This window comes from Sphaerodactylus townsendi, linkage group LG08, assembly GCF_021028975.2.
Source record: "Sphaerodactylus townsendi isolate TG3544 linkage group LG08, MPM_Stown_v2.3, whole genome shotgun sequence".
Taxonomy (NCBI): Eukaryota; Metazoa; Chordata; class Lepidosauria; order Squamata; family Sphaerodactylidae; genus Sphaerodactylus; species Sphaerodactylus townsendi.
In genome coordinates, this window is record NC_059432.1 from 38,859,287 (window position 1) to 38,879,480 (window position 20,194).

The 20,194-nt window shown below is 49.2% G+C and overlaps 1 protein-coding gene across 1 annotated transcript; it reads left to right on the forward strand.

Moving 5' to 3' along the window:
- Nucleotides 1-11,978: 11,978 nt before the first annotated feature.
- On the forward strand, nucleotides 11,979-17,944 carry NKX6-2 (NK6 homeobox 2). Its single transcript, XM_048507015.1, has 3 exons — nucleotides 11,979-13,020; nucleotides 13,862-14,034; nucleotides 16,520-17,944. Exons 1-3 carry the CDS (start codon nucleotides 12,606-12,608, stop codon nucleotides 16,775-16,777), a joined length of 846 nt encoding a protein of 281 aa, XP_048362972.1. The 5' UTR covers nucleotides 11,979-12,605; the 3' UTR covers nucleotides 16,778-17,944.
- Nucleotides 17,945-20,194: the final 2,250 nt, after the last annotated feature.

Genomic DNA, 20,194 nt, shown 5'->3' on the forward strand with positions numbered 1-20,194 from the left:
CTTTTTTAATTATATAGTTGAAACTACGAAAAATAAAGTTAAACCAAAATAGGAGAAAGATCTAAGCAGTATATGTGTTATAATAAATATGTTATTAGATATGTCAATCTATGGAAATTACAGAGTAAGGTAATTTTTAAAAATATAATTTTGGATTCGTATAAATTATAAGAACATGAAAGTTGGTGTAGTATGCATATGTTTATGTTAATTATGTGCGTCAAAGTAAAATAAACAAATAAATTATACAATTAAAAACAAAAAACAAATTAAAAAACAGGCTTCTTATATTTCCCTTTAGTTATAGTTTCGTAGCTGGGAATTAGCTCTGTTTCCAGGGGTTCATGAACAACAGTCTCACAAATATTTGAACAATAACTCAAAAGGCCATTATCGACAACAGAGAAACAAGATCTTTATTATACAAAAGCACACTTAGAAAGCTCTGGATGCTAAATAGAGTTCCCAACTGTGCAGGGGAACAGAAGCTTGATGAGATGTTATTTACCAGGTAAGGTGATGTTATTTATTGCCAAATCATGAAAAGTTTCAACTGCCCACTAAGGCTTCAGTTAAAGGGACAGGACGTTTTTCTCCAGTATTGCTGGCAACCTAATGCTAAAGTGGAGATATACAAAAAAAAATGTATGTCAACCAATCATCAGAAATGTTATATATGTTATTAACTATACATTGGGGGTGGGGGCAGGTAGCACTATGATGAGCATAAGCCATGCCCCTTGCCCTCTTCCACATGGGCACTGGGTGGGCAAATGCCCAGATGTGAAGCCACTGTGTTAGGAGTTTGTCTCAGACTCTTTGGGTGATGGCAGTGGTTGCCAAGACAACAAGCATTTGCCACCCCAATTCCCTCATCTCCTTCCATTCTACCATTTCTGGAAGCACACTGAGCTCTACCAAAGCAGCCCCTCATGAATGCTTGGGTCATTTGGGCAGAGAACCAGTACTGTTTACAGACTTTAAAAAAGCAACTCATATTAAAGTAACATGTAAAACAACAATAAGAACTAGAAACCCTGGGTAAACAACAAGGGCAGACTGGGAAGGGAAAACAGACCAGAGGCAAGCCAAGTGGCCATGCTGTGGCCCCTGAGTGCAGAACCACCCAGCAATGCTGACAATAGACAAGGGCAGTGGGCCAAGAGAAGGCAGCAGGTGGGCTCTGGCAAAGCTGCTGGGGCTGGGGGCTGGTCTTCCTGGCCATCAGTGGACCTCTACGCCTGGGGCCATCTGGAAACTTCCTTGGTCCATCCATGGCAATCAGATTTGTCATTACCTAGACAACAGATGTTGTGTAGCTTCCAAAGATGGCTGTATCATATGTCCTCTAACCATTCCTTGGAAATATAAAGGGGAGGGGAGGTAGCACAGCTGTGAAGTACTTCAGGGAGACCAAGAAGTTCTTTAGGTATCATATTCCTATTTGGAATATCTTATGTCAAAACGATAATCAAATCGAAAATTACAATATACATATATGAATATTACATAGACTGTTCCTCTGTAGTTTTCCCAAGCAGCAATGAATGGCAGGTTCTGTTCAGTCAGAAAGCTTTTATACAGTTCATGAATAACAAGCTTTACTCTGTGAAATATCTGCTTAGTTCAACTTCCCCTTATAAGTTGAATCCTGGCTGGCATTACTACAAGAGGGACTGTCCAGCCCTGTTTTAAACTCAGGTCAGACCTCCATGGTTTCTTTCATTTGTTCCCACAAAGCATATGAAGCAACAAACAGAAGGACTGAGATGAAATATATGTATTTGAAATAATTACCAAAAGTGAGCTGTGACTTGATGGCAGATCTATCTATCTATCTATCTGTCTGTCTGTCTGTCTGTCTGTCTGTCTGTCTGTCTGTCTATCTATTTTCCAGAGTCTAATTGGGCATCTGACAGGTTTCACAAGTCTTTTGCAAGACATGGAGATAATTCATACTGCTATTCCCACATTATATCAATACATCTAATTCTGAACAATTAACTTAAAGTAAGGGTTTTAAAAAACAGCACAATGAGGGTATTTGATCTGAGATTGCAAATGCCTTAACAGTCCAGGTGCTTAGGAGCAACAGCCGCAGAAGGCCATTGCTTTCACATCCTGCATGTGAGCTCCCAATGGCACCTGGTGAGCCACTGCGAGTAGCAGAGAGCTGGACTAGATGGACTCTGGTCTGATCCAGCTGGCTTGTTCTTATGTTCTTATGTTCTTATGTATGATCAGATAGGGGGATTTTTCAACAAACCCAAACTGGCTGGTCAAAAAAATAAAAAATAAAAAGGTGAGGGGATTTCATAAAATCCCTCAAACCTAGACTTGTGAATGAATGTGCATAAAGTCCAGCAAGTCGCAGCTGACTTGTGGCAACCCAGTAAGGTTTTCAATGCAAGAGACTCTCAAAGGTGGTTTTCCATTGCCTGCCTCTGCACAGTGACTCTGGTATTCCTTGGTGGCCTCCCATTCAAGTTCCAGCAAGGGCTGACTCTGCTTAGCTTCTGAGATCTGACATGAGTATTGTGGGTCCCCAGTTTGTTAAGGTGTATTTTCAGACACAGGTCCAACTTTTAAAGGCATGAGCTTCAGAACTTATTTGCAGTGCCATTGCTAAGTTGTGGAGCATCTTAATTAAAAGTGTGCATTTAAATGTGTGCACAGTCCATTTGCCCAGTGAGTATCTCCAACTAATTTTACATTTGGGACTAGGCTCAAAGGCTCCCAAGTCAAATAATGTGATTTCCAAATAGGCTTGGCCCTAACACATCCTTTGAGAAATTCAGGGCATGTTTGCTTCTACCTACACAATCGGGAACCATTTACTCCATAAGTAACTTCAGCAATAAAATACTTCATCCCAGCATGTGCCATGTATTCAACTTTGGGCCATGACAATTACTGTTAGAAGAAAAGTTGTTCAACAGGTTAGGTGAACTTTGCCCTGATAAAAAAAGGTGGAAAGTGTTGGATGTAGCAATGTCTAATGGGCAAAGGAACTGAGGAGAAGACCCAGCAGGTGTCGGACAAGTTGTCAGCTAGATAGGGTTGTATCCCTATTTCCTATCCTAAACGTAGTTCCTAATAAACATTTACCTTTCACCTTTTTAATCAGTGTGTTAGCTGCTTCTCTGTGTGGTAAAACCAACAGGAGGGGCACCCAGGAAGGCTCCACTGGAGATCCCAGGGCCAGCATGAACAAAAGCCTTGGGAAACACCAAGGATGTAGGTAAGGGGGGAGTTCGTGGGTTCAACCCCCCCCCCTTATATGTCTGGCTTGCTTGAGCAGCCCCCAGAGGTGAGTAGAGTCAGGGCCCCACCCCCTGAGCCCCGCCCCCCAAACGCACCCCATAAAAAATCTATACCTACGTCACTGCAAGAGACTGCTGAAAAAACGAGAATCAAGTGAGAGTGAGTAAATATGTCGGCTGGCTCCAACTCATCTGATTGATCTAGATCAGGGGTCTGCAACCTGCGAGTCTACTGATGTTCATGGACTACAATTCCCATCACCCCCTCCCAGCACGGCCAATTGGCCATGCTGGCAAGGGCTGATGGGATTTGCAGACCCCTGATCTAGATATAAATATGGGGCAAATAATACAAATCCAATCTTTCAATGTACATTGCATTAAATACCTTGTTAAAAACGAAACCTTGCTTTAAAAAGCTAGTAGTTGCTAGCTTTGACCAATGGCATTGAACAACTGAACACTGAATAACTGAATCCTGAGTGTTGGATAGAAATGCCTAGTTTATTGGCCCGATTCAAAATACAAGAAAAGAGATTCCACTCAAACATTAGGAAGAACTTCTTGAGGATAAGGGCTGTTTGACAGTGGAATCCCCACTGCCTCCGAGTATGGTGTAGTCTCCTTCTTTGGAGGTTTTTAGACTGAGGCTAGATGGCCATCTGTCAAGGGTGCTTTGACTGTGTATTCCTGCATGGCAGTGGGGGTGGACTTAATGGCCCTTGTGGTCTCTTCCATTCTATGAATGACAATTTGCAAAGCCTCTGAGATAGCACTCTTTGAAGAGCCTACCTGTAAGCCATGCTGACACGCCAGGCCTCTCTGGTTCCCTGTCTCTTGCACTATATTTGAGTGGATATGTACTTTACACAACCTGGCCTAACTTGCAGGAAGAGAAGATAAAAGTGGGTGGCTTCCACATTCACGTCCCTGAGTTCCTGGTAAGAAAGCTGAGATAAAAACACACCAAATATACTTAATAGTAATACCTTGTTTAAACAAATCTTCCAAAATCATAGCAAGCCTTGAACAGCCTTTATTTTTTAAAGCTATGGCTTACTCTAGTGTTGCTGTATTAGGAGTATGACACGGAGACTCTTTTAGAGGCAAACTGTTCTTCCTTCTCGCACGGAACAGTGGCTTCTGTTTACCAAACTGTAATTTCTCTCAGGACCCTCCGAAAGGCACCTTCGTCAGAACTGGGCAATGTGCAAATTAATTTAAATGTCATTGATTAATTGATTAATCAGTTAAAAGACAACCTATTGGAAATTTTGAATTGGTTGACAGACCCACGACAACTCTGACTCCTGCTTTTTTAATTTCAAAATAATAATTGGGACCACTTTAAAGGGCAGGATTGGAGCATGGTCTTACAGAAACAGTTCAAAGATAAACTTATTCCCCTGCTAAACTAAAGTCCCCAGTCCCTATATCTCAGTGAAGCTGAAGTCTCCTGGTCTTAAAAAGAAGTTAGTTCCACTTTTTTCAAAGGGAATGAACGGGGCTTGGTGCCTATCAGGCAAAAGCCTTCCTCCCCTGAACAAATGTGCCAGTTCTTTACTAGCATAATCCATATACAGAAACCTCCTCCTCCTCGCATAATGGGGCACTCCATGGACAGCTTGCTCATGCGGCAATGAAAGGACACATTGATGGCTCTTTGTAGTCAAAAATGTTGCTGCTGGAAGAGATCAGAATCCTCAGGAGTTTTTTGTCTGCTGGAAAGAGCAAGAAAGAGCACCCAGCTTCTTCAGTTTCTTCCCCCTTCACAAATGGGGAGCCTTTATTTCACTCATCCCCCCCAGGAAACTCAGGTGGCAGGCAGACCCCATTTGGTCCTCACAGCTACCTTATTTATTTACTTACTTGTTTCATTTATGTTCTATCTTTCTCCTCAGTGGGGACTCAAAGCAGATTACATTGCCCTCCTGACTTCCACTTTTTCCCTCAAAACAACCTTGGGAGTCAGGTTAGGTTGAGTGTGACTGGCTGAAGGTCACCCAGGAAACTTCTATGGCAAAGGGGGGATTCAAAGCTGGGTCTTATTCTGAAGCCCCTCCGTCTAGCCACTAACTCTAACCACTGCACATACTGGCTGTCTTACCCCATGGAGTAGATTAGTCCATGAGACAGTGACCTGCCCAATCGTGACAGTAATGTCATAACCATAATCCAATTAGTTATTCGGCATTACAGCACTGTTGTCCGTACAGTAATACCCCTGTAACAAGCATGCCTTTTGGTATCTCAGAAGGTAGCAGGGGAAACCACACTCTGGCTTTTTTAGCTGCAAAAACCATGGCGATATTTGACTGCCTACTTCTTAAGGCTAGAACTTCCTTGGCAAACCCCCACCTGACAACAGTTCAAAGAATCAAGGATCATAGTTTGGGAAATCTTGTCCAGGGAAATCTTCACTGGAAGTCTGAGGCCACAAAGTCTCCTTCCCTCCCGGAAGAAAATGCTTGATAGCAACATCTCATTACATCAAACTGTGGATCTGGTTGGTGGCAAATTTCTGGGAGCAAACTTCAGTTCACTTTAACTTACAACACCCTGCAAGTTGCTGTTTCTCGCTCTGCCATAACTAGGCCACTCACTTGGGAAGCCACAGCGATGAACAGCTGCTGGTCTCTCCTTAGAATTAATTCACACACACCCTCCCCAGTACTTTCACTTTCTCAATAAAAACTGGGAGAAGAGGAGGACATGGCGATCAAGACTGGATAGGACAGCTTGCTCCCTTAGAGTCCAACTTCTCAGTGGAGATTTCTTCCCAAGCCCCAGTGTCTGTAGCGTTCCCCGCCTGCAGCAGTAAGGCAGATGGTGACTAGAGAGCCTTCAGAACATCCCCTTCCTGGAAGCTGGCCTGAGGCTTCCTGTCTTGTCCTTCAGACAGCAGAACACAGCATTTGTGACTGAAGCATTTCCCCTTTTTAAAAGTGTTATTCACAGTCCGTTTTTAGAGTGAGGATCATTTTATGGATATTGTGTTAGGCTGCTTTTTTAAAAAAATATATGGTTTGTTTCCTATAATAGTATGGGTTTCTGGAGTAATGGCCTGTACATCCCAAACTGGAATGTTTTAACATACTGCTGTTGATTATTTCTTTGATTACTTCATTTTATACCCTACCTTTGGCAGATTCCGCATGGGCCAAAAACAGTGGTGTGAAAATGGTGTGAGAACAGTGTAAAATGGTGGTTTAAAACAATGTAAAAGGGTTTACACTGTTTTCACACCATTTTCACACCGCTGTTTTTGGCCCATGCGGAATCCGCCTTTCTCTCAAGCGGGGACCCAGAGTGGCCTGTGTTGTTCTTCTCTCCTTCATTTTACCCTCGCAACAACCTTGTGAAGTAGGCTAGGCTTCCACAGCAGAGAGAGCATTCAGATCTGGGTCTGACAGAGCCCTAGCTCAACACTCTAACCACTACACAGCATGGTCACTATTGTCACAGTTGCTTTCCCCCTCAATCTCATACATGTCTTCCGCCCCCCACCCCCCACCCCCCCATTCCCCAAGGCTGCCAGATTTTGGTCCAGGACAGAAAAGTTGCTCAGAGCTCAATCTTTTTCTCCTTACCTACGGCCAGAGATTGAGGAGGCTCTGGGATCCCCCCACCAAGGAAGCCAAAAAAATAAAAAGAACATAACCTTATTTCGTTGCTCATTTACATTTACCTCCTATTCTTGGTGATGGAGTATTTCCCCTTTCTATTGACTTGCCCAGGCGCTGACCTTGTTGCTAAGTGCTTCGATTCTGTCCCTGACAAGCAACAGAACAAAAGACATCTTTCCCCAAGAAATGCGCTTCGGGGAGGCTGGAAAAAAAAGGAGGACCATCTGGGAGAATGAAGACAGGAGGGGGGCCCGACCCAGTGCCACGTTTGTCCCGGGCTGCACCGGCTCGGATCGCCAGAACAGGAGCAAACAGTTGGGCCCGCGGCCGGGGAGGCAGCAGGGCTTAACCGCCTTACGAGGAGCTGGGGCTTGGCGCGCGCGAGTGGGGGGGGGGGGGGGTCTTCTGGCGACTCCAGGAGAAACCAGGAGTTGCCGAAAACTATCCCCAGTTGAGGAATTCCGAAGGGCTTTCATTCCACATTTCCTCCTTACCAGAGCTCCCCCCCCCCCACAGGTCTGGTCTGACCGGTCCCCCCCCCCGCTCCACCGTCCAGACTCTGAAGTTAAGCCAGACACCCACATCCTTGGTGGTATCTTTTATCCGACGTATCCTTCTGCCAGGGAGGGACTTCAAACTCCCCGCGCCCCCCGCCCCAGCTCACGTCAGTAACGAGGGACCCCCTGCCTGAGCCCTGGTTCAGACGACCCCCTTTTGGCACCGGGAGACAGGCTGGCTCATCGCAAGTTCTCCCTTGCCTTGGCCCGGAGTGTCCAGAGGGCCTCCGGGCAGCTCATTCGTTCGCCGTCCTCCTTTCCTGCAACTATCCAGGAAAGGACGAACCGGGAACTCCTTAAGCCTTCGTCACAGAACCCCATTTCTTACCCAGTGCAGTGTGTAAAGGGGGGTTCCCCTACTAGATTGCTCCTGAGAGTGGTGAGAACTCTGTCCCTAGTCCTGAAACACCTCGTTGCCCCATTTCAAGGAAGGGTGGGGTGAAGTCACCGGGGCTACGGTTGGATCGGAGCCCGTATCAACGGATGTGTTGTCTCCTTGGCTTGGCCAAAACAACAACAGCAACACTAAACAAACCTCAGCCTCTTGGGCCGAAGAGCTGCAGGTTCTTACACGGCCGTGCCTTTTTTATACTGTTTCTACCAGTCGATCCTTCCTGTGCGCAGGTTTCAAAATTCGGTTTCCTTGAAGCTGGTGAGAAACACGCACGCAGCCCCTTCACGGGTCCCAAGAGGGGGAGAGAAGAGCCCCCGGTTTCGTCTAGGAAGAAGGGCCGGATCCAAGAGGGTCAGAAGGCAAGGACAGAAACGCTGCGAAAGTGGATCCCAAAGTTCGAAATACGAAAAGAGCCTTTCACACACACACACACCCCCCTTCCAGTTTGGCACATCTAAATGGGAAAAGAGCAGCCGTCACAAGGACACGTCATCCAAAGCCAACTTTTTTTGGAATTTGGAAAAAAACACTCGCTAAAATTAAGCTTTCCTTGTTTGTTCTCAAGATTTCCCCCCTGAGCTATGCAACAATTTTATTTTATATATGTGAGTGTATGTGTGTGCATAATTGATTTAGATGTATATGCAGTGGTGGGATCCAAACATTTTAATAACAGGTTCCGGTGGTGGTGGGATTCAAACAGTGGCGCCTCCGCACACACGCACCTCCAGTCCCTATTGGGCAGGGAGGTTGCTTTAGTAACCCCTTCTCAGCACTCAGAAAAAAATTAGTAACCACTTCTAGAGAAGTGGTGAGAACTGGTTGGATCCCACCTCTGTGTATATGTATATATGTTTATATACATTTATATGTGTATATGTGTGTACACACATTTATATGTATATATAAATCGATTCGGAATATATATTCTGAATATGTTTGTTGTGCCAATAAAAGTCGTTGATGTTGTTATATTCTGAATATATATTCTTGTGGGGTGTTTTTATTTATTACTCTTCTTATTGCCGAAGCGTTTGGCCCGCGCGATCCTCGAGCTAGGCGGGGTCGCTCTTCTTAAGGACTGCGCTGTCTTAAGCGTCAAACAAGTGTGTTATTCGGAGAAGTCAAAGAAAGACCTGCCCCAAAGTAGCGCGCGTTGGGACAGCCGCCCCTTTTTCCCCTTAGGAGGCCCCCCTGCCTACTCAAGGGCGACTTGCTCCTGATCCAAGGGAATTAGAAGCGGCCTGCGAGTTTTTGAGTTGCGATCCGGAAAGCAGATCCCAGTCCGGCTCCCGGGCTGGAGGATTGCATCAGCCTCATCCTCTGCATCCCATTGACCTGCCTCTGGCTGGAGGTCTACGGGCGGCCAAGAAACTTCCTTGGGAAGCGAAGAGATCCGGGCCCCAAAGGGATCCGCCTCGAAGCTCCCGGCAGCTGCACTCCGAGCCCTTGGACTTCACGTTCAGATCCCGAGGAAATTGAAGGGGTCCCGTTCGACTCCGACTTCATGATCCACTCGGTGGTGGAGGAACGAGGCCGGAGGGAAACGGGGACGGACGGGCCAGCTCTTGGGGCACCGACGGGAGCAGATGACCCTTCGCAAGGCTGCCGATGAATTTGTGACACGATCAAACGAACCGCTTTCGAAATTCAGTCGTCGCCTGTTCAAAGGAGGCCCCTCCGATCCCTCGTTTTAATCCCCAGCGAGACCCAGTAGATTCCTTTAAACTCAAAGGGACGATCTGATTCTCTTTTTGCCTTTTTCAACTTTTTCAGCTTTAAAACAAACTCTTCCAAAGCGACAACTCTGCACACAATTGACTTACTGAAGTCTCAAACTAATTACATCTCAACTCCCCCCCCCCCACCCCCAAGGTTAGGTCAGAAACCCCCGGGTCCTGGACCCCTTGTTGGAAAATAAGCGCAAACCTTAATACCTTCGTGTTTAAGATTGGATTGGATTGGATTGGGGGGGGGGGGCGAGAAAATACAAAGATGGACATTAACCTGAACTAGGATAGCTGCTGAGCAAGTCCCAGAGCTGGTTGTTGATGGGGGGGGGGGGGGCGTCATTCGGTTGGTCCTAATAAAAAAATGTTATGTGGATTTTGTTCTGGGTTTTTTTGGTGTGTGGGGGAGAGGATCTTCAGTATCCTGACTTGGAATTCAGACCCACCGCAATTCCTCACAAGCGAGCGTGCCTTGGACTCGGGAAGGCCCCCCATTTTGTGGCCTGAGGTGGACGGAATTCACACCCTGGAGGAAAATCGTTAGGAAGAGCAGCAAAGCACGCTTCGATCTGCCGTCTGGATAATAACATTTCCGTGCCCCCCCCCCTCTCCCCATAACCCTTTCTTCCACGCGGCTTCATGCAACAGCCCCTTTCTTTTTGGGCGAAGGGGGGGGGTACCTTTTTACGAAAAAAGAAAACCAGGCTTGGGAACCCCGAATTAATTGTAATGCGTAAGAAGAAAGTGTCCCGAAGCGGTTTGGACTATCTGTGAGTAACCACAGAGCAATCTCGCCCAAAGTTCTTGTTAACGCAATTTTTGCCCTTCAGAGGCTGATTCCGCATGGGCCAAAAACAGTGGTGTGAAAACGGTGTGAAAATGGTGTAAAGGGGTTTAAAAGGGTGTAAAAGGGTTTATACTGTTTTCACACCGTTTTCACACCGCTGTTTTTGGCCCGTGCGGAATCAGCCACTGTTTTAAACCCTTTTACACCATTTTCACACCGTTTTCACACTGCTTTTTTTGGCCCATGCGGAATCAGCCAGATTCAGCTCCTGAAGTCTCTCTTTTCTTTTCTGGATCGGTCATTCCGGTCAGACTTTCCTCGCCTTGGAGGGGCTACTACCCTTAACTATTGTAAAACAGCGGTCCCCATTCAGGGTGGCCGCAGAGGCAATTCTGACCCTCCACGAAGAACGGACTTAATGCAGTTCAGGAGGGGCTTTTCCTTCAGCTTCAGACCAAAACTTCACTCCTCTCTCTCGGAAAAAGAATGAATCCCAGAAAAGTTCCCTGTCCTAATTCTGCGGGGCCTTTCAGCCTCTCCTGGCCGCCGCCCCCAAAGGAGCCGGCGGCCGCTTTCCTGAAACCGTTCTCTCCCATTCGTTTCCCAAACAGAAAACAAATTCCCAGAAAGGGGCTCAAAGGCGGTAAACTGGAAGGGTCGGGCCTGGCGAGCAGATTGTGAGCCCGAATCGCCTCCGACAAACCACCTTGCGGCGACCCTCTGGTCTGGAGTAACGCGGGAGAGACAGGGACGGGGGGGGGGGGGGACCGAGGGCTAGGGGAAGGCCCGCTTGGGGACCGGAGCCCTCGAGGTGATCAATAGGGACAAAGGTCTGCCTGCTCTGCTTCTAAGGTCTTTGGCGAGATAAGGCGGAGACGCAGCAGCAGAAGCGCGTTCAGGGCCGTCAAGACGCGCCAGCAGCGGCCAGATAAGCATCTACACCTCGGACATAATAGGGGCTAAACGACCGGCCCGGCCCCCGTTTAGTAGCAATTCTCCGGCATCCGGAACGGACAAGCGAGCGCAGCAGGGCGGACAGATCAGATCCGTCGGGGGAAGAGAAGAGGGAGCAAGCAGGGGGCCAAATCCCTGCAGAACTAGACGGAGCGCGCGGCGCCCTTTCCCGCGTCGATTCTTCCTTGCAAACTCCTGCTTTCGCGCCAAGGTTTTTTATTTGGGGGCCGGCGAAGGCACGGGCCCGCTCCTCGGACCGATTTTCTCCCAAAGGTTCCTTGCTGATCTGCATGATTTCGAGGCCATAAAATATGAACCGCGATATATTTTACGCTCCTTTTTTAAAAAAAAACAACCCCGCAAGCCTCACTAAACTCCCATTCGACGGGATTTATTTAGTCGTTGGAAAGATAAATCAGGGGGGAAATTTACAGCCGTTTAGAGTACCTGGACTTTATAATGGAAGCCCCGTTTATGGGGGCTCTTGCTGCCCCCCCTCCCGTTCTGCTCCTGCTCCCCCGTCCCGTGATGACGTGGATGCAAAGCGGGAGACCGGAATGCCACTCGATTGGCCGACAGCAGGGGCCTGGGAAGAGCCCTGGCCCAATGGGAGGGCGCGCCTGGCAGGTGGCGGCGAGGTTATCAGCGCCTCTGGGCCGAGCCGGCGACTCCAGCGCGGAGCCCCTTCGGCAGGCAGCGGCGCGCGGCTCGGAAGCGCCCCCCCCCCCCCAATTGCACACCGGGAGGGACCGCGTGGAAGGAAGGAAGGAAAGAAGGAAGGAAGGAAGGGAAGGAAGGAAGGAAGGAAGGAGTGAAAAGGGGGGACGACGACGACCACCACCAGCAGCAGCAGCAGCAGCAGCAGCAGCAGCAGCAACCGGATCAGCGCCTCCCGCCTGGCTGGCCGCCTCCGTCGCCCTCCCGGCAGGATCTGCCCCCGCTGGGCCCCAGAGGAAAGTTGCCTGCCTGCCGCCCCCCAGCCACAGGTGACGCGGACCGCAGCGCCCTCGGGGTCTTCTCCGTCGCCAGGTTCGCGCCTCCGCCGGCCCTTGCCGAAGGACTCCCGGCCCCAGTGGCCGCAGCGCAGCCGCCGCCGCCGCCTCTGACCCTGGGGGTCCCCCCGCCGCCGCCGCAGCGCGGGAAACTTGGTGACTTTGGCCAGGCTGCAGGACAGGCGGCGCTGCCCGGGTCGCGTTGGGCGCCGGGGGTGGGGGTGGGGGCCTCCGCCCGGCCCTCCTGCTCCGGTCTCCGCCGCCCGTCCTCCGAGCGCCGCCGGCTGGCTTGATGGTGCCCCATGCTGGCCGCGGGTCCGATGGAGGCTAACCGCGCGGCGGGCGCCTTCGTGCTGAGCAGCCCGCCGCTGGCCGCGCTGCACAACATGGCCGAGATGAAGACGTCGCTCTTCCCCTACGCCCTGCAGAGCCCGGCCGGCTTCAAGGCGCCCGCCCTGGGCGGCCTGGGCGCGCAGCTCCCGCTGGGCACCCCGCACGGCATCACCGACATCCTGGGCAGGCCCGTGGGCGCCGCCGGCAACCTCCTCTCCGGCCTGCCCCGCCTCAATGGCCTCGCCGCCGCCGGGGTCTACTTCAACCCGGCCGCCGTCTCCCGCTACCCCAAGCCCCTGGCCGAGCTGCCCGGCAGGCCGCCCATCTTCTGGCCGGGAGTCATGCAGGGGTCGCCCTGGAGGGACCCTCGACTCGCCTGCCCCGGTAAGATCGCATCTGGGGGCGGGGGGGGGGCAACGTAGGTGGATGGGGGCAGGAGCCTATTATTATTATTATTATTATTATTATTATTATTATTATTATTATTATTATTATTATTATTATTATTATTATTGATTCGGCTAATGACTAATAATAATAATAGTGCCGGGAAAGAGACTTGATTTGATCCTTTCCCCAAAGAGAAGAGTGGGCACAGCAGCGCCTGCCTGGCTTGGAAGCCTCTCCCCCCGACCCCCGGTCCGGATGTCTTTAGGGCGGCAGAAGACGACAGCTTTCTGCACATGCTCCGAAAGCTCCCGTTTGCTTTGCAAGCGTCCCGGCCGAGGTCCGGCGTCCAAAAGAGACGCGGAGATTAACCTACGGGTGTCCGGGTTGTTGCACGGAAGGCCCGGTGTGGGGGGAGGTGCGTGGAGGGGGGACGACGGCCCCTCCCGGCCCGACTCAGCGCCCGCCAACTCCCCAGCCTGAGATCTGAATGTAAAGGAGAAAGCAGCGCCTGGAGGTAGGAGCGGGCGGGGGGGGGGGGGGCTCCGGAGTCGCCCAAGGGTCCAGGAAGCATCTCCCCAGGGGGCCTGCGGGAGGGACTCGCTCGGATCCGACCTTCTCTCCCGGCCAGTTGCGCGCGGCGCTTGGACTAAAACTTGCCGGCTGGCTGGCGCTGCAACAGGCTGGTTGGGCGGCTGGAGATGGGGCAGGGGCGCCTTGCGCTCAGAGAGATGCCCGCCCGCGGAAGAAGCCGCCCCAGAAACGGGGCGAGGAGGACCTTCTTGACGGGGCTCTCTCTTTCTCTCTGTCTCCCTGCGGCTCGCTCGCTCGCTTGCAGTCCAGGCCGGGATGGTTTTGGATAAAGACGGCAAGAAAAAACACTCCCGGCCCACTTTCTCCGGGCAGCAGATCTTCGCGCTGGAGAAGACCTTCGAGCAAACGAAATACTTGGCCGGCCCGGAGAGAGCCCGCCTGGCCTACTCGCTGGGGATGACCGAAAGCCAAGTCAAGGTAAGGCCACTGCTGCGGGAGGAGAAAGGGGTTGCGAGGCGGGCGGCGAGGCGGAAAGTCTCCCCGGCCCAGTCTGGGGGTTCCTTTCGGTGGGATGTCCCGGTCAGCTGTTGCGCCCACTTATTTAGAAGGCAGTCCCATGGCAGGGAGTGGGCATTACTCCCAAGGAAGGCCGGGATCCTGGGAGGGAGTACCATTGGACAAGGTGGAAATTACTCCTGAGTAAGCATGCACGTGTGTATTCCAGTGCTGCGGCTTTTCCACTGGAAATAAAGGAGGCTTACATTTAAAGGAATGGGTTTAGGAGCCAGGCCTGTGGTATCTGGCTTTTTAGTTAGAAGCTTAAGAAAACCCGGCTCCCAAGTTGAGTCCAGGTCTGTTTGCCTGAACTCCATTTGCTTAACAGGCTGGCTTTCGAATGAGTGCCCACTTCAAAATGATCTCCAGAAACATAGAAACATATCTAGGATTCTGGCAGCTTGATCCCAAATGTGTTTACTCACTTCTTCTGAAACATTCATGGGGTTGCAGCTTAAATGTATAACTTGGCTTGCTTAAGCTGCTGAAGGGAGATGCCCCCTATACCAGAATTATTCATCCATCCAAAATATTTTTCAACCCACAAAATATTTCTTGTATTTTAAAAACCTTGTGCCTTGCTCCAGTTCTCTACTGAAGCTCTTCGAATTTTCTGATTGTATTCGGAGACATTCCAGATATGAATGTTGTTTTTTAAATCATTTTTATGGGAAGAGAGATTTATAGTCACAACCTGTTGATGTTTTTTATACCCTTATATTATTAAGAATAAGAATTGCCTCAGAACATTCAGTAACCCCAAACGGGATGATTATAATTTTTTTTAATTAATTGGCTTTCGATCCCACCTAACAGTAGGTCTACTTTGAATCCTACTGAAATTTACCCAGTGGGGCTTATTCCCAGGAAAGTGTTTTTAGGATTGCACTGTAAGGGCAGCATTTTTTTTTTTTGCCCCATTGGTTTCAGTAGGATCTCACAACTGGATCCAACCTTGCTGGCCTACATGAACACTTTTCTCAGACCACTCTGTCTGAGAGTTTGGTGAGGACGAGGCTGCTAAGAGTCTTTTGAGTCTGGGCAGGCATTGTTTTTAGGGAACATACTATTTGGCTTTCTGTACAGTACGAATATGCATCACAGAGACTGCCATCCTATTGCTATTAATAAACCTACCATTCCCTCTCAAAGGCTACACTGGAAAAGCATTCAAATGATCCTCCACAACTAGACTTTTGCTCATTTGGTAGTTGGGCCAACTGATTTTGGTGGGACTTATTCCCACCTTATCCTGTTCAATCTGCAGTTGCGGAAAAGTTTTCCCTCAACCTGAGAAGTTACATGGTGGGAATGGAACTGTAGGACCCCTCAGGTTAAGATTCTGCAAATCCATGTTTAAAAATGCTTTTTAAACTTATGCTTTTAAAATCAAGTAAATCACCCTGAGTTCAGTGGTCGGTTTACCTTCTCAGCTGGAATTTAGTTGTTCTAAATTTAATTCCCCCTCCCCACAACCCCCCCTTGTGCTGATGAAGCCAAGAAAACTTCCGAATAAACTTGCTGGACAGTGGCTTTAAGCAGGTCAATAGATTTAAGGCAGCTGTGGTGTAAATCTGTGGGGGGTATGAGATGGTGTAAGGGTGGGGTGGGGACGGACACACCTATGTGCAGACCAGGCAGGGATCTCTTTGAGAGTATATAAGATTGGAGATGACAGAGAATTTCCAGGCCCAAAGTGGTCCTGCAGTGATAGGAGACGTGAAATAAGCAGATCTGAGGGTGTTCATAGGGGGCAGCCTCCTCGGGCATCCTTTCTCTGGAGCCACAGGACTCAAATAGCATTTGCAAGTGCATTTTCTGTGGAGTTGTCCTGCTGATTTCAGTGGCGCTGCGGATCTTCTTCAGGGGATCCGGGTGTGCTCCAAGATGAGTTGCTTTGAGTCTTGCTTTTAGGATCTGAATTTCTTGGGAACCCCCCCCCCCCCCAAGTTTGAACCCTTTAATGGATCTGCTTTGATCACTAATCCTATATACACCGTTCAAGTGAGGTTTTGTGTGTCTCAGCTTGAAGCATTCCCACTCAGCCCGGCTGTCTATACCTCCCTTACAGAATGTAAGTTGCTGTAGGTCATTCAACGCGGATCCCTTCACCTCTCCTCCCCCCAACAGCTGCATCGTGATTCTCTTTTACCGCCTCTGTTATTCGCAGCGGGTTGGGGCTTTTGTGTATATTAGCGACTCGATTTCGTTTACGCGCATTCCGACGCAAAACGAAACCGTGGTAGTTACTCTGGATCGGTTATCCCGCAAAAGCTGATTGCTGCAGCGTGCAAAGCGTTCAGCGGTGTTTAAATATCCCCGCGTGGGCTGACCTGAGATGGGGGCGGGGCGCTGGACCCCGGGGTGTCCGTGCGTGACGGCCGGTGTGCTCGTGTGTCCCCCGCAGGTGTGGTTCCAGAACCGTCGGACCAAGTGGCGGAAGCGCCACGCGGCCGAGATGGCCACGGCCAAGAAGAAGCACGACTCGGAGACGGAGAAGCTGAAGGAGAGCTCGGACAACGAGGACGACGACGAGTACAACAGGCCCCTGGACCCCAACTCCGACGACGAGAAGATCGCGCGGCTCCTCCAGAAGCACAAGGCGGCCGCCGGCGCCCCCCTGGCCCTGCTCAGCCCCTGCAGCAACGCCTCGGAGCCGTCGTGACCCGCCCCCCTCCAGCGCCCGCACCCCCTCCGGCCAAGCAGGGTAGCCCACCCCGTCGCCTGTACAGCCCGTCCCGTCGGGGAAGCAACTACGTGTGTATATAGCTTTGTACGGAATAAGTTATGGCCCGCAAGACGCGCCCTTCCTCTTGGTCTCTTTCCGCCTCCCTCTTGCGCACACGCCGCGGGCACCAGGTCGGGGGAGGAAAAGGCTGGCAACTGAGAAGAGGGGGCCGACCCGGGTTCACTCCCCCCCCCCAAAAAAAAATCTGCTCTCTGCAGCGCCTGACCCGGGGCTGTGTCCAAAGAAAGCTTTCCTAATGCAAACAGGGCTGGGCAATTTTGTCCCTTTGCTGTGGTTCTCAGCGTAGTCCGGCCGGAGTCTCGAACTAGCCTTAGAGCGAAAGGTTCCGGCCGCAAAGGCTTTCCTGCTGTTCGAAGAAGGCTTTGGGTGAGCCCCTGGGCAGGGCCGATAGCCTCCGGCAGGCTGTAAGCGAAGGAAGTCAGTGGGCGAGAGAGAATAGGGATTACCGTGACTGCAACACTGCGCATGCTCACTGCTGCCCGGGCATGTTTCCCAGGGCAATTCAGGCCGCTCAGAAATTCCTTCCAATGGATTCAGTGGGGCATAATTTCTAACAAGTAGCCTTAATTAAAAAAAAAACACACACAAAAACTCGGGCGGCTGCTGCTGTTTGGAGTTTTTTGACAGAACCTACTTCCCAGTCATACCTTGATCCGAGCATGCTTCTTTTTGGGGGAAAAGTTCTATTTCAATAAATGGAGCTTTCTTTGAAGCAAAGGAGCCTAGAATAGGGTGGAGTGGTTTGCATTTAGGAAAGCTACCTTTTCATTGGTTACACCCCACCCACCCCACAATCAAGGTTTTGTTACTGGTTTTGTATATGGGTAGTGGATTCCTGCTCAGCCACTTTGTACATAGGAAATTACAGATTTTTGTGATGTATATTTCTAGTGTAAAAAAACCCCAAACCAAGCAGTTTTCTTTCCTCCTCTCTTTTATTTTGAATTTGGGCGGCTTTGCCAATCTCCCTTTTTCTTTGAAATTGTGTTTAAAGGGGGACAACGGCAAAACGTGATTTTCATCTGGCTTCAAACTCTTATGGTTGGAAAGACTTTGTATAAATCAATAAATTATTTAACAAGCTTCTGTTTTTGCAAAATATCCGCCTTTGGATGGGCAGCACCAAGCGTTTTCTTCTACTTCATGTTTGGAGATTGCTGTATCTCCTTTTCCTGGATGGGGGGATTTTTTTTTTTAAAGAGGGGATTTGCAATTGGGTCAATGTATCTGCCTTTGGAAGGAGAGGATCCAAACCTACCTTGATCAAGGCCAGAGCATCATGAAGAAAGAGTACACGCTGTAGGGAGAGTTGTCTTGGAGACACCAATAATACTGAGACGTGTGACTTCGAATACCTTTATTCAGAAGCCATTCCCATTGACGTAAACAGAGCACATTTTTCAAGTAAAGCAACATTCTTGCTGCAAGGACAGTTTTACCATTGAGTTTAGTGGGAACCAGATGGCTGGCTTGCCTGTTTATTTATTTCCTGCCTTTCCCCCCTTTGGCTGAGAAGAGTGTCCTCATCTTCTCCACTTTAGCCCCACAGCAACAGGTAGGTTAAGGCTGAGATACAATGACTGGTGTTTCAGGTCACCCAGCAAGTTTCCATGGCAGAGTACGAATCTGAATCCGTCTTCTAATTCCTATCTGACATGCTCACTACATCAAACTGCATTTATGAGCGGTGTGTTAGTTAAGTTTCACAAGGTGGGAGACAACTAACTTCAGATACCTGAAAACGCGACAGTTTATTTTCCTGGATAATCAAATGTGTGGAAGAAGCAGGCGTGGTCTTAGCCAATGGGTAACAGGGGCAGCTGCCCTGGGCCCTGCACTTGGGGTACCTCTGCTGCCTGTAGCACCTCCCCCCCCCACATAGGAGGAAAAGATAGACTTCAGCTCGTTGTCCCATCTGTCACCCATGAATCTTTGATGTTGCCCTTCTACAGCTTTGCCTAGCAGCCACTTGCAAGTGAAACCTGTGTTATAAGGTGAGGGTAAGTCCATCTTGCTGCATATAGTTTCAGACAATTTAACTGGATTCCTTTCCATTCCAAACCACACTATTGGAGCAGCCAATTGATTGAACAGTTAACATTTTATACATTTATTGTGAGTGAAAACAATAGTTCTGGTACAAAGAGCGTACTTCTTTATTTTTTCTTTTAAAATGCACATGGTGTGAAAGTGAAGGGAATGCCTCCTAAAAGGGCATTTGCTGGCTGCAAAACTTGTTCAAAACTGTATTAAAATACATATTTTTGAAAGCTGCTGGAGAAACTGAGTTAATCGATCGTAGTTGATTAATGGATCAATGTTGCAGCTCCAACTTCTTTGCGTGGATAGTGTGAGAGAACAGAAGAGGCAATTAGGACTAGCATCTCACGTGAGGGTGTGCTCACCAACCTGTTCAGAAAGGCCAGGCGAGAGAGAGTGGCTGGGAGGACCTGCTCTAGTCACTGACTGCAGGAATGTCAGCGTAACTGAAAGAGATTAAATTCCACTGCATGCACTGAAAATCAGGCCATAAACTGGCAGGAAAGGCCAGAAGAAGAGTTGATATTTACACCCTGCTTTTCTCTGCCATGAGGAGTCTCAAAGTGGCTTATGATTGTCTTCCCTCCCCTCCCCCACAATGGCACCTTGTGAGGTAGGTGGGGCTTAGAGAATGCTGAGAGAACTGTGATTGGTCCAGGGTCACCCAGTAGGCTTCATATGGAGAAGTGAGGATTCGAACTCAGTTCTCCAGATTAGATTCAGCACTCTTAATCTGCTACACTGTGCTGGCTTGTGGTGTCAAAGACACTTCAGCATCTGTGGCAGAAAAACCCAGTGATGACAAACAAATCTGGAAAAACTGTACAAGAAACTAAACAGGTTAGAATTTTCCTCCTTTTAGTGTATGTGCAAATGCAAAGTAATCTCAGTGGGGAGGAGGGAAAGCTGTTTGGGTATATTAAATTGTAATTTGTTTATTTATTATAGTGGTTTTAGCAGTACAAGTTGAAGAGACGCTCTGTTTTTAAGCAACTAGCGTTGTGCCTTTGGTCTGTATTGTATAAATTATGTAAATAAAATAAACAGGCCTCTTCCATGGTTTAAAGCAATAGGTACTCACTGTGTACAGTCCATGAGTCAGCCAGAATTATAGGTGATGGGAAATAACTGAATATCATCTAAAATGTCATACAGGGAAAAATTTCCCCTCCCTCTCTAGCCCACTGCTCCTTGTGCTTGACTATACATGAAGTAGGCCAGCCAAGGGTCTCCGGTCAAGTCTTTCTCAGGCTCACAGAGGTGTTCCAAGTGAAGGTTGACTGAGTCACACTG